Raw genomic sequence first — 13,572 nt, 5'->3', positions numbered from 1 at the left:
AGAAAAATACTTAGGTAGTGGTCATTAAACTTTAAGTTTGTAAAAGTTTGTAATTTTTCAGTGCAAAGCTGATGAACAAAATCTGATAGATGCACTTCAGAAAAAAATTAAAGGGTTGGAAAGTGAACTTGAGAAGAAGTGTGAAGAAACAGGAAACAAAGGTGTAAGAGAAGACAAGGTATGTGATATTTAGATCGTGGCTTTGAAAGACATCATCAGCGTAGGTCTAGGCAGTTCAACGCTCCCTATTGCCTCTAAAAAAAAACCAACCAAACAAACTTGATCAGAAGAAAAGCAGTTTTATGACTGTAACTTCATGTTTCCCATGCACTTTGTTACTGCTTTTCTTGCTTAGTACTGGTATATTAATGTTTTCCTGCCCTTTTTGTAGAATTAAAGATCCATTACAAATCTTAGAAAACTAAGATTTTATAGGTAGCAGTGAAGTTGATGACGTAAGTGCTGTCAAATGTGCATTTGCTAAATCAATGCAATGATAAAAACATGAAGTACTTAGGAGCAAAAGTGTGAATCCTAAAAGGGATGATGTCTGTATAAGTCATTATTCTTCACAATAGTGATCTCCACATACAAGAGTTTCTGTGAGATTGGACATGTATTCATTTTACCAGTTGTTCTCTTTGGGTTTTTGCTTGTTATTTTAGTACTTCAGTAACTAGTTAGTGGCTTGTCATAATAATCATAAAGTATACTGAAATATTATAGCATGCTTGTATAATTACATTCAGACTATTTATGATATTAAATATTATTCTAGGACTGCACTTATGCTTCCAAAGAAAATACAGGGGGCTAACTGGAGAAGGGAAAATTCTAATTAAAGAAAAACAAAAAATGCTTACGGGAATATTGACTATGATTTTTCAGTAGCCATTTGTGATCACATAGGTACAGGTTTTAACTGATATTTAATTTATAATTACTGAATTGTAAATTTAAGCAGAGATTCCATTTCTCATAGGAAAAAATAAACTAAAATGGCCAATTGTACAGCTGTGCAGCAGGGGCATATAAACTCCTGGTGAGCTGCAGAAGACAGATCTGCTGTAAATTGGCATAGAAAAACACTTCTTTTTCCTTAATCAGCCTTCTTTACTGATGTGTAATTCAAAGTAAAAGGATACATTGTGCTAGCACCACTAATTTCATAAAATGTGTCACTCCTTTTTTGTAAAATTAATATTAAAAGCTAAGGAAGAATTTGGCACTAGCATTAAACTGCATCAGCTTTATACACCAGTCACTACAGCATACTTAAGGTATCCAACTGGGCCTGCTATTTACCTTATGGTAAATAAGGTAAATAATATATGCCTGCTATGGCTTCATGTTTTAAATTGATAAATGAAGAATGTATCATTCTTGGTTTTCTAATATGTTTGCTTACTTTGCTTTAAGAAAAAAAATCAAAAATAAATACATGATTTGTTTATGTGCTTCACAGACCTGCAAGGAGGAAATAATTAGATGGGAAGAAGGTAAAAAATGGCAAATCAGAACGGAAGGATTGCGGAACAAACTAAGGGAAAAGGAAAAAGAAGCAGATGCTTTAGCCAAACAGTTGAATACGTTGAAGGACATTTATACTAAGTGAGTTGGTTTTAATAGATTCAGCTACAAAATGATGACATAAGGGAAATCCAAATATGTTTGCCATGTAATAATTATAACAGTTTGTTATGTTTATAAGATTGATGTCTAGAAATTGACATTGCTATAGAGATTAAAAGGATTAGTTAATTTTCAAGCAGCAGGCCACTCCTCTAGCATCCTTTCTCTTGTAAAAGCCAACAACCTTTACTAGAAGAAACTGTCTCTGAATAAAACTCATTTAAGTCCTTTATTATGTGTCTTTTATGTAGCATTGTGTTATTCCCATGAAACAAATAACAACTTTATGAGGACAGACTGTTTCTCACCACTGTGTTATTTAATCAGATTGCAAGGATTGGTTACTGTTATATGTAGTGCTGCTGCAGTACTGACGGTTCCAGGATTATGAAATGGAAGCCTTTTAAGAAAAAAAAAAAACATGTGCAAACCCTCCACAAATGTTACGTTTACTTCAGTACAGTAACGGCAGGGTTTTGCTGATAAAAGATGCAGAAGAGATGGGAAACTGATTGCAATTGTAGCTGTTGTTAGATTGTGGTTGAAACTGCTTCAAAATGGCATTTATTCTTAGCAAGTCTTGCATGAATTTCACATAAAACACAGGCAAGACCAGCAAGTGGTTTGTGATGTGCCTGATACTGACTTAATGTTCATTGTTTTTTCCAGGTTTAGGTTTTGGGTTGTTTTTTGTTTTTTTTCTTTTGGTAGAGCTGTACTGTCTATAAGGTAACCTTATTAAACAGAAAAGGGGGTGTGGTTCAGTGAGCAAATAAATGGCAAATGTGGATTCTTTAAGACAGAAAATATTTTCTCCTAAAGAAAGCAAGTTAGCAAATAAAGTTTTAAATGTAAATTTACTGGATGTTGCAGGACTGAAAAAGAGAAAATTGCTTTACAGAAGAAACTGAAAACTACTGGTGTCACTGTTGACCGTGTTGTTGGAGTAAGAGCCGCAGAGACTGAAAAAGATCTGGAAGAACTAAGAAAACGGAATCTAGATTTAGAAAATGAAGTTGCTCACATGAGGTGAGAGGCATTTTAAAAGAATCTATAAAAACTGAAAAATTTAAATGAGAAAAATATCTGTGGAAAGAGATAGATAGTCTCTATTAGACCAACTGATTCAATAAGGAAAAAAGCAGACAGGAATTTCAAAAATCCTTCTTTGAGTTTGTGACAAGCAAACTTAAAGCTACATGGGAGCAATTGTGCATGTTCAGAAAATATGCAGCATTGGTTCATTATTCTAAAACGCTAAATAATATGAAACACATCTGGCTCCTATTGTGTAAAATTATAATTATGATTTAGAGTTGGTGAAAGTTACTGGAACTGCTAAGTTGCAGTTAGGGAGTGTATTCTTAATCAGTGTATACGCTATCACAGTGGGTAGTGTACCTGAGTAACAGAAGCTGTACACATCTCAAAAGAGTGTACTTTGGCTTACTTTTGCCAAAGTAAGCACTTTAAATTCACAGGGATTAGTTGAAATAGTGTATATGGCTAACATTGATTTAGAATAACTACCCCAGTTAATACTAGAAAATCCAGTCTAACAATCCAGAAGTTCGTGGGGTTTTTCACCTTAAGGGATGTTTTCCTGCATTAATAGCTATTTGTTTGTTTTGGCTTGATCCATTTTTTTGATGTAGAACACAGCAAGCAATCCCACGAGATTCTGTTGTAGAAGAATTACATTTCAAAAATCAATACCTCCAGGAAAAGCTTCATGCATTGCAGAGACAATGTTCGAGAGAAACATATTCTAGACCCTCAGTAAGTTAATAATGTAACCATATTACCTACAGGAATCGCACCCACTTAACAAAAATGTTTGTTATCCGTTTGGTATTTTGTGTCATGTAGCTGGTTTTATTTCAAATGATAGTATTCTAGAACGGAATATGAAATACTCAGCTTTTAATGTTTTTAAAAAACACACAGAACAAACCCAAAAACCCAAAACTTATTTTCTGTGTTCTACAGGTGGAAGCTGAAATATTCAGCATCCTAGCATATGCGGAGAAATAAGGGATATATATTTTTAAATATGTGAGTCTGCAACTGAGAGACTGCTTTTATATTCCACATTGATTGAAAATTTGGGATACACAGAGTCTGGGGAAATACTGAGCTGCATTTCAGTTATATTAGGCGTTTTTATTTTGTTTTTTTACAAGGTTCATTATATTGCAAATATTGCATCATTAGGTTATCTTAATCTTTCAAGAAATAGATTTAACAGTACATTTTAGGTTTCTTTATTTCATGTTTTGTTTTACTGTCTTCTGCTTTTCTTTCATGCTTCATTCTATCTTCAACTTGAATCAGAGTACATGTGACCAAACTGAACTGACCAAGTCTGATCCTGTCAGTATCAGTAAACAACAGTATTTGAATTCCCTTCAAAAGAAATCTATTTCAAGTAGGGATGAAATCAAACATCAGACTAATCATAGCATTACTGATGGCAATGAAATAGATGAGGAAGCAGACATGCAAACATGCATTATGCATAATGAAGGCCATGAGGCTACTGCGGATGCAAGCACAGAAGTGTCTCCTGAATGGCATCCTGAAGATAGCGAGAAATGCAAGGACACAGATATTTCTAGGGAAGGCTTGAAAAACAAAAATATAGCTGAAGCTCATGAAGAGAACTGCAGTGACAAAGAAGAAAATATAACCCAACCTGAAAATGGAAAACTTTATGAGGAATTTGAAGAAGAGGAGAGGAAGCAAGAAATACTCAAGCAATCAAATTTTGATGAAGAAGAAAGTGTAGAAGAGCCTTATACTGACAGAATGAGCTGCAATCAGTCTGATTCAGGGGAACCTTCTAATCAAGCTGATGACTATGAAGCAGAAAAAATAAATGCAAATAATGAAATGAATCAACACACTGCAGAGGATAAACATGAAACTTACCAAAGTGGTACAGAGGGGGTTGAAACAACCCCAGAATTTTGTGAAATGCCCGAGGTTTGATACTGTAGCAGTCCTCTAGCATTTCTTATGTATAATTGATGTAGAAATAGACTAGTTTGATCTTGATAATGTGGTTATCTAGATAAAGTGGTTTCCTCTGCATAGTCTGTAGGGATATTGAAGTAGTCACCAAGTGGTCCATAAAACAAACCTTACACTTTCATGATAGGCATGCATGTCAGCTCACAAGTAAGCTCCTGTCAATTCTAAAATTTTGATCTAGAAAGTTTACAAATAATCACAATGATACATGCAGCTACTTGATAACCTTCATTCTTTAAAGAGACTTATGATGTGTTATTACTTACGCTAAGAAAAAAAATATGCTTTATTGAAGCAAATACTTTATTCCTGGCATTTTCAGTGATGAATTAATGGATCATATGGTTAATTCCATAATTACATAAGTAAAACTTGCTGATTATTATATCATCAAAAGGTTTTACTCTTTACTAGTCAGGCATAATAATTTACCATATACTTATGATTGGAACTGGCAGTATAAGGCATGCAGAGCACTCTTTATGTAAAAGAAATTACTGGACTCCATGGATGAAGACCTTAAGATTGTAGGAACTAACAGACTAAGAATGTAATGTTTGACTTAAGTGAAATTCCTTATGCCATATGTACTATTTAATAAACATCTCAGAATATGTCCTTAAAATTAGATGCTGTTCCCAGGTACAGTGTCACAGCTTACTACACTCGGTAGCTTTTTTGTCTTTTAGAATTTAAGATTTATTTCTACCTAGTAGTTTGGGAGATAATTTTGGTTTGACAAAATGTTTACTGGTTTATACTGATTTGTAAACTTCCCTTAAAGGTTAAGCAAATTTAGAAAATGTAAGAGAAGGAGTTCAAAGTCAGAGCAGATTAGATCAAAACTGGTGATACAACTGTAATCCATTTTATTTCTGTGAAAAATACTAAATTTTGTTGCTCTTTATCAGCTACAACTGATACAATGAATAGTGCATTACCACTTAATAATAATTTTTTTCCCCTCCATTTTCTCAAGACATCAGGAATAGGATCAGATGATCAATATCGAAGACAACAAGAGGTTTTAAAGGAAAATTTAAGATTGTCATCTGAAAATGTTGAGCTAAGATTCCAGCTAGAGCAGGCCCACAAAGATTTGCCAAGACTGAAGGTAACATCTTTTTACCTTTATTTCCCTTCACCCTGACACAGGTTAGGGCACTGCTTAAAAAGAAATGGATATATTTTCTGTACATACTGTAAGTTTTTAATGTTTTTATGGAAGATGAGAAGGTTGAATGGCTGGTAGAAATTGTGAAAGATGTCATTGCGATGGGAAGTTGCTTTCTCTTTTCTTTTTTCAAAGTAAACCAACTGTAATTTTGTTGCTGTTCACCTCAATTTGAAATCTAAATAAGTTGCTTATTACTTTGGTTTTTTAGGACCAAGTAGGTGACTTAAAAGAAATGTGTGAACTTCTCAAAAAAGAGAAAGCAGATGTTGAACGAAAGCTGGGCAGCATTAGAGGGGTGAGTATTGTAACAGCATTTTTCACCATAATTAAATGAAACAAGTATGAAAAAAGCAGTATTTTTTTTTTTTAAAGCTAAATTAAGAATTATATGACAAATGAAAATTATGTTCAGATATTCATGTAAATGCATAATACAGTTACAACTTTATGATTTAAAAGATAGGATTTTGATTTGATGCAGGTGCTAGAAAGTGTAAGTTAGTGCAGTTTTTTGTTTGCTGTGCTATGCAATATGACACAGTTAAATTTTACCCTAGCTACTGTCAGCTACTTTAATAGAGCAATATTTCATAAGTTACAGGAAAAAAAGGCTTCAGCAGTGCCCAGTATCTCTCTTGCCACTACCTTGTCAAACTATTTGTGTGACCTTTTAAAGGAAGCTGATTTAATAGAAGCTCTTAAGTGCCTTCGTAGCTCTTTCAGTATACAAGGAGAATGGGTTCTACTTCTGGGTACCTGGAAAAGTTTGTTTATTTCCCATTCTTTTACTTGTTCCTTGCATGAACTGCTTGTGTTTCTGCCCATCTCTTACGTAGTGGTAGTTTTTGGATAAGGAAGTTCAGTTTATGAAACTTTCATGCAAAGGTTCTGAGGAGGCAGCAAATTCTGAATCTTCCTCCCTTTTCAGGCACCACGATCAGACAGAGGTTTTTCTTTAACTCTGCTATGTACCAACACAAACCTCCTAATCCTTCCAGTTATTTTAAAGAAGAAAGAAAAAGTCATTTTTACTTGCAAAACTTCATCGCTATATATGTTTATGTAGGACTCCAGGGAGTAAAATCTTCCCCATTTTCCACTGTACTGTGCTCCTTACCTCTGTAGAAAGAAAAGGAGGTACTTCGTGGGCCCAGAACTAGAAACAGCAGCATCTTTAAATTATTACTGCTGAGGAAAACAGTCACTACAAAATTACTGAGAAAATAAATGCATTTGAACACCCTTTAACATCTTTTCTACCTCATAAATGAACATAGTGAAAGAAGAAAAATGGAGATATTACAAGCTTTCCCCCGTATTTATTTATTTATTTATTTATCACTCTGCAAGGAGAATGTATGCCTTGGGAAATGGAGATTTACTCATGCTTTTAAGAGCTAGTTCTTCTGTTACTTTAATTCCGCAGAAATATGGTTGCTAAAAAAGGGCCCTCTTTTCTTCCCTCAAGCTCCCAGCCATTCTACCCACCCCTCCCCCCCAAGTATTAGCATTCAAGCAATTGCATGGTCTGTTGGATCAGGGAATTGCTCTAGAAGAAAAGCTAAAAAAAATAAGTAGTACTTTGACTTATTTTCCTAATGTTTCAGTTTAGTTCATAAAGTACAGCAGATTTTGAGACTGACTGCAGCTTTCTTGGGTAACACAGGAAATGAAGGACCTGATATGTTGACTTTGGGGGGTGAATAAATCATTTTGGGGAGCTAAGTATGCAAGAAACTTTAGGGTTCAAGTCACACCAAAATATAACATCTTTTTTATAAATTTAAATTGCAATGGGAAAATAAGCGATTAAGATTTGGAGTATCTCAGAATGTCAACATAAACTGTTTACTTCGTTTTACTCTTTTTTCTTCCCTCTCTATAGGCTGGTAGAAGTGGAAAGACGGTCCCAGAATTGGAAAAAACAATTGGTTTGATGAAAAAGGTTGTAGAGAGAGTCCAAAGAGAAAATGAAGATCTGAAAAAAGCTCCAGCTGTGGTTTCTAATGAGAAATTACTTGGTCTTGAACAGGAGAATGAGAGGCTAAAGGTACTGATTTATCTCCAATAACTGTATTTAGATAGCAGTTTATATACAAGCTAGTAGAAAAATGGAGCAGCAAGGCTGTTGTTGACATTGATTGGCACAAAAGTGTTTTAAAAATACAAAATATGAAACATGTCGAACACAAATTTTAGCATAACATACTGCATGATTTATGTAAAAGTACTCTGTACCTTAAGGGTATATTTAAATATGTGATGAAAAGTTACGTTCACTGTGCTAGGTAGCTGGAACTATGCTGGGCTTTAAAAATGGAAATCTGAAATTTTCTACTAAGCAATGTATATGTGTTTTAACAAACTGTTCGGTATTTAGTCTGAAATGGAAAAAATGAAACTTCATCTGGGAGGCCAGCTGAGTATGCGTTATGAATCTAAAACCAAAGGAATGGAAAAAGTCATTACTGAAAACGAGAGGCTGCGTAAAGAACTGAAAAAGGTATGATCATTGTAATGCATCCCTTTATTTCCATTAGTTATGGGTTGTGGCAAGTATCTTTTTTTTTTTTTTTTTAATGGTTGATATGGAATGGACACTTTTCTAAGCAGTGATATTGCTATGACAGAATTTTTAATTATATGTGGAGAGGAGACATCCAAGGAGCAGTCCAAGACAGAATTTGGAAGTTGTAGTGCTAGTGATCTCTGATGCACCGTTTTCCTCTAAATCAGCACTGACCCTATCTCACTATCATTTTAGATAGTCCTGTGCTTCATGTAAGCTTAAGTATTCCATAAACCTATGTTTTTATTGAACAATAGGAAGCTGACAGTGGAGAGAAGCTACGAATAGCAAAGAATAACTTGGAGATATTAAATGAGAAGTTAACTGTACAGCTGGAGGAAACCATTAGGAGGCTAAATTTGGCTGGGAGCCAATTTGACGAAGCTGACAGCAAAAGCTGGAAGTCTGTTGTTGTAACAAGGTAGGAATTGAGCATGAAGTAAGGAAGATAAACATAGATGTTAATGCCTCTTTAAATATTAGCAAACAAATTAGACTTTCATTTTCAGTAAACAGAGGTGGAAGGTACCTACAAAAACAGAACCTCTGACAGCAACCTTATTAGGGCAGAAAATCAGCTGGACAGGAGAGAGACTTGTCTGGTTTCATCTTAGGTCGTATCACTGTTAAACAGTCTATCTGCTGATGTCCAAGTTTTACCTACTTCCCAGTCTTGCAGTCCCACAGGATCCCTTGAGAGAGTTTTGGTGCTTCTCTGACATACTGCTGAGCCATTTCACTTGACTGAGACTTCAGAAAGCCATTCCTTTTTTTTAACCTTCCCCCTAACTATGTAGTGAGGTAAAACATCTTTATGCAAGGTCAGATGATGGCCATATTTAGCATAAGGAAGGAGGGCAAAACTGGCTGCCTGCCACAGGAGGAGGAGGGCAGGAACACGCAGTGAAGATGATAGGCCCTTAACAGCTAGCATATCAGCTCAGTAGTTGGAATATAGTTTTTCTTTTAGTACTTCACCTCTTTGAAAAACATTTCTACTTAGTTCTATTTAGTTGATATAGATAGGTAGTTGTGTCTAGATAGATAGATATAAAATACATGGTTGTGCTTAATGGTACTTGCCTATTTCAGCTGGTGCGAGTAAAAACTTTTGTTTGCATTTACTTTAACTTGATTTTAAAGTGAGTAACATTAAGACATTACTAACCTAGAGGAGCTCATTGGGGCACTTGAACAAGCAATCCACCTCATCTTCCAAAGCGTGTACGTGGCAATAGAAAGTATTCGATAGGGCAGACAAAGGTGTCATCCAAGTGATCCTTGGGAAGGCTCTTTGGCAGGTAGCAAGATATTGGAGATTGTACTGCCATCTGAAAACCCACTTCCAATGGGAGACTGGACTACACGATCTCCAGAGGTAGCTTCCAACCAACATGTCAATGATTCTACAAAAACCTTTTTGTAGCCTTGTATGGCTCAAATCAAAACAGAATCCTCCTTATACTGCTGTTTCTCCAGGGTAAGCGTAATTACTCGTAGAACATTGTTGCCCTTGGAGTCTTCATCTTCTGTATCTGTATTAGACCCTTTCTCAGTACATTAATCTATGTTTCAGAAATTGTTAAATCATAAGAGAAATACTGTCATACCTTTGACACTGAAGTAAAATCTGACCAATATGCACACTGCATCAATAAGAGGTGTGCATGTTTTTAGCAGGAGGTAGTTTGGGGTTTATGTGCAATACCATAAAAAGATTCCAGTCCCCCTTTACACAAAGTAAGATCCACAAAGGTGTAATATTTGGAAAAGCCTTTATTCTAAGATTAAAAATGTATTTTTCTTTATGCTTCTTTCAGCTCACTTACAGATAAAATCAGTGATTACTTCAAGGCCAATGCCCCAAACATACTTTAGGGTGTATTTTATGGCACTTAATCTCCTAAAGATATTTTAACCTCTATTTCTATAAAACTATTAGCTTTTACTCTTATCTTTTTCTGAATAAAAATACTACCAGGATGCACGAAACTAAGATGAAGGAAATGGAAATGGATATTGCTAAAAAAACCCAAAGCATTACTGACCTTAAACGGCTGCTTCAGGAAGCAACAGAACGTGAACACAATGCTAATAAAAATTTACAAGATCTAAAAGAACAAGTGAGTAAAATTTAGCCAGATGACTCTGAGAATAGATAGCTTAATATTTCTTTCTAATGTCTGTATTGGCAGAGTACATTTTTTTTCTCTAATCCATGCTTTTATAGTTTTTTTCAGTCCTAGTTGTTGTAATTGTACATTTACATATTTTAGCAAATTAATGAGGTTTACCACATATTGTCAATATATATCCTTGACTTGCAGTCTTAGGGGAAAATTAATTTTTTCTACTGTATTCTTCTGTAGGGTTTTTTTATTATAGTTTCACTGATCACATGAAAACCTGTAGGTACAGATGTTTCAAATGGTCTTAAAATCTTTCTAGCTTGTTCCATAGAGTGAGTTTGCTGCAGGGGCTTCCCTCTTCCTTCCAGGTCTTTTTTTGGGGGATTGACTTTGCCATCCTAAAGGGGATCTTCATGCCTGTTTCCAATATGGCCTCTTACATGCAGTTCGTAATAAGGCTTACAAATATTACTTCACACACGGAAAAGTTCATTAATTTTAAACTCTGGTACCTTTGAAAAGATGCATCAAATTTTGGCATTTTAAGTACTCTAGAGATGTAGCCCTAGATTAGCTTCCATCTTCTCATTTATTACTATGAGCATGGTTTTCTTCCCCAGACATCATATACTGGCCATTCTCAGTGTAAGGTATCGAATACACAACTTTCAATTTAGGAAGTCATATATGTTATGTAAGCAAGTAAATGTGTTCAATAAATAGAACTTGGAATTGAGCCCTATAAAACAATTACTTTGCTAATTTCTGCTTGGTTTCCCTTTTCTAAAGTCAGCATTATTAACATGAAGTGTATACCAGCTGCAAAATTAACAGAGAGATAAAGTTCTTTCATTATGTGATGCTACTCTGGAGCAACACACTTCCCCGTTTCTTTCATGAGTCAAATACTGATGAAGGGATGTGGTCAAGGTTACCTACATTTCAAAGAAACAGAGGTTGATTGGGGAAAAAAAAACCCAAATCCTTACCATTTTAGGTAGTAAAAGAACAAAAGCCTATCACTAACAGTAGCCTTATGAGAGTTCATAAGTTGTCACTGCATCCAAAACCTGTATATAGTCTCATATTTAAAATGCTAATTTTTTGCTCCTGCATCTTCTACTGAAAGGCACTTAGAGAGGCTAACTCCTTCTCCGGTCAGGGACCTATTCTAAGTTTTGACTGCAGGTCATTTCTAGTCAATATACTCTCATTTGGGTTTTCATTGCAAAAATCACAGACTTTTCATACTACATTTAAAAAGGAGCTTGGACACCTATATATGCAAATAAGCATGTCTAGTATTTTTTAAGCACTTAAATGATTTAGGCATATCACTTCCTTAAGCATATGTATATATTATTGCAATATAGCTATGTGTCTAACTTACTTTGTAAATCTAACTTTCGAATACTTTTTTCTTCACCCTTCATGAAATATGTAGCAATAACCTCTACTAACTTTAAAAAAGCTGTAGATAATTAATTTTGTGGAAACTGTCAGCAGATGAACACATAGAGGTTTTTTTCTGTGATAACCTAGTACTTGGTTACATCCTTAGTATTATTATCATTAATTTTTTTAATCTATCAAAGAAAACTCTATATGAACTGCATTATCAATGGATACTGTTTTCAAGAGTAAAACTTTCTTAATTTTTAAGATTGAGCTTCTCAAATGCTTTCCTGAAGGTGCAAGGACAGAGCAAAGCCTCATCAGGGAGCTTCAGCATTTAAGGTAATGTACTTCTAAATAACTAAATAAATACCTCAGCCAATATACATGAAATAAGAATGATCAGGAAATGGCCATTGCGATTTTTAGTTACGTATTTTATATTCTAAAATATTTCAGTAATTTTAAAAAATTATTCTAAAATTGTTTTATATTCCAGATTAACTAATAATCGATTAGAGAAAGAAAAAGCAGAACTAGCTCACCAGATGGAGGATTACAAGCACCATATGCACACAAATACAAGTGAAGGTCCTGCAGCCGGTAATCATTTTCAATACCTAAAATAAAGATCTTCCTGTATTTTGGGCCTAAAACTATTTTTACTTAATGTGTGTTGCAAAATGATAATAAATCTACAGAATTGTTTGAATTATATTAATGCCAGAGTAGTGTAAACTGGAGCAGACTAAGGTCTTGGATTTTTGAGTACTTATACAAGCTTTTTATAGAGAAGTGTTGGTAAAAATCTCCATAATTAATTATCTTGAACTAGAGGCTGTAATCTTTGTAAGATGTCCCTTTCCAAGAAGATGTGTAGTTCATGCCACCACTTGCTTTATAAACCTCAGAAGACTGCTTGCAAGACCTGTTATTCATTGAAACCCTCCTGCCTACCCCTTTTGCCTTGGGTTCCGAGCTGCCAGAGAATGACTGTCTATTTCCAGATACCAGCTCTATGAATGATTTAAGACTTAGCAGGCATCAGTCCTATGGGAAAAGCAGAGAACTACAGAGCAGCACGTTACCATATGACTAGGAAAAAAAAAATTTAAAATAACCTTCTGGAAATTATGAATATAATTAACAAGACCCTTATACTATGTTATTTCCAAGTTTCTTGCATTTAATTTAGAGAAACTGTACATGTCATATTTCTCAGAAGTATGCTAATAGACTGGCTATTGGAGTACTGCGTTCAATCACAGGAACTAGACACCACTGCCTAAGTTGTACCAAAACTAAAGAAAAGCCCAGATGACTTGAATTTTTTGTGGTTGTTGATCCCAGTTGAGTTTACACACTTTAACTGTTCCAGCTTTCAGGAGATGAAGAATTACTGTAACAAAATTATTCATGTCCTTGATTTTCATTACCTTAAATTTCATAACAAATTATCATTATTTTTGCAGGACATAATGAAATTCTTGAGAAGGATAAAAATAACAAGTTAATGACAGAAGTAGCTGACCTCCAGACACAGTTGAAAGCCTCAGAGTTGGAAAAACAGCAATTAAAGGTGAGTTGTAAGGATCATCCTAGGCAAGATAACGAGCAAATTATGGTTAGCTAGAAAG

General features: G+C 34.7%; 1 protein-coding gene across 1 annotated transcript in view; it reads left to right on the top strand.

Moving 5' to 3' along the window:
- The window catches only part of CEP290 (centrosomal protein 290), a 50,835-nt gene that overhangs the window by 36,851 nt on the left and 412 nt on the right, over positions 1-13,572 (top strand). The window contains exons 40-52 of the mRNA XM_059816686.1: positions 62-178; positions 1,466-1,611; positions 2,506-2,661; positions 3,288-3,411; positions 5,645-5,779; positions 6,051-6,137; positions 7,728-7,892; positions 8,223-8,345; positions 8,669-8,832; positions 10,393-10,534; positions 12,204-12,277; positions 12,435-12,538; positions 13,408-13,514. Of these exons, the coding sequence (XP_059672669.1) occupies positions 62-178; positions 1,466-1,611; positions 2,506-2,661; positions 3,288-3,411; positions 5,645-5,779; positions 6,051-6,137; positions 7,728-7,892; positions 8,223-8,345; positions 8,669-8,832; positions 10,393-10,534; positions 12,204-12,277; positions 12,435-12,538; positions 13,408-13,514 (1,644 nt within the window). The remainder of the gene's footprint in view (positions 1-61; positions 179-1,465; positions 1,612-2,505; positions 2,662-3,287; positions 3,412-5,644; positions 5,780-6,050; positions 6,138-7,727; positions 7,893-8,222; positions 8,346-8,668; positions 8,833-10,392; positions 10,535-12,203; positions 12,278-12,434; positions 12,539-13,407; positions 13,515-13,572) is intronic.

This window comes from Gavia stellata, chromosome 4 (genome assembly GCF_030936135.1).
Source record: "Gavia stellata isolate bGavSte3 chromosome 4, bGavSte3.hap2, whole genome shotgun sequence".
Lineage (NCBI taxonomy): Eukaryota > Metazoa > Chordata > Aves > Gaviiformes > Gaviidae > Gavia > Gavia stellata.
The sequence above is the reverse complement of the archived record's forward strand: the minus strand, read 5'-3'. Positions and strand labels throughout refer to the sequence as shown.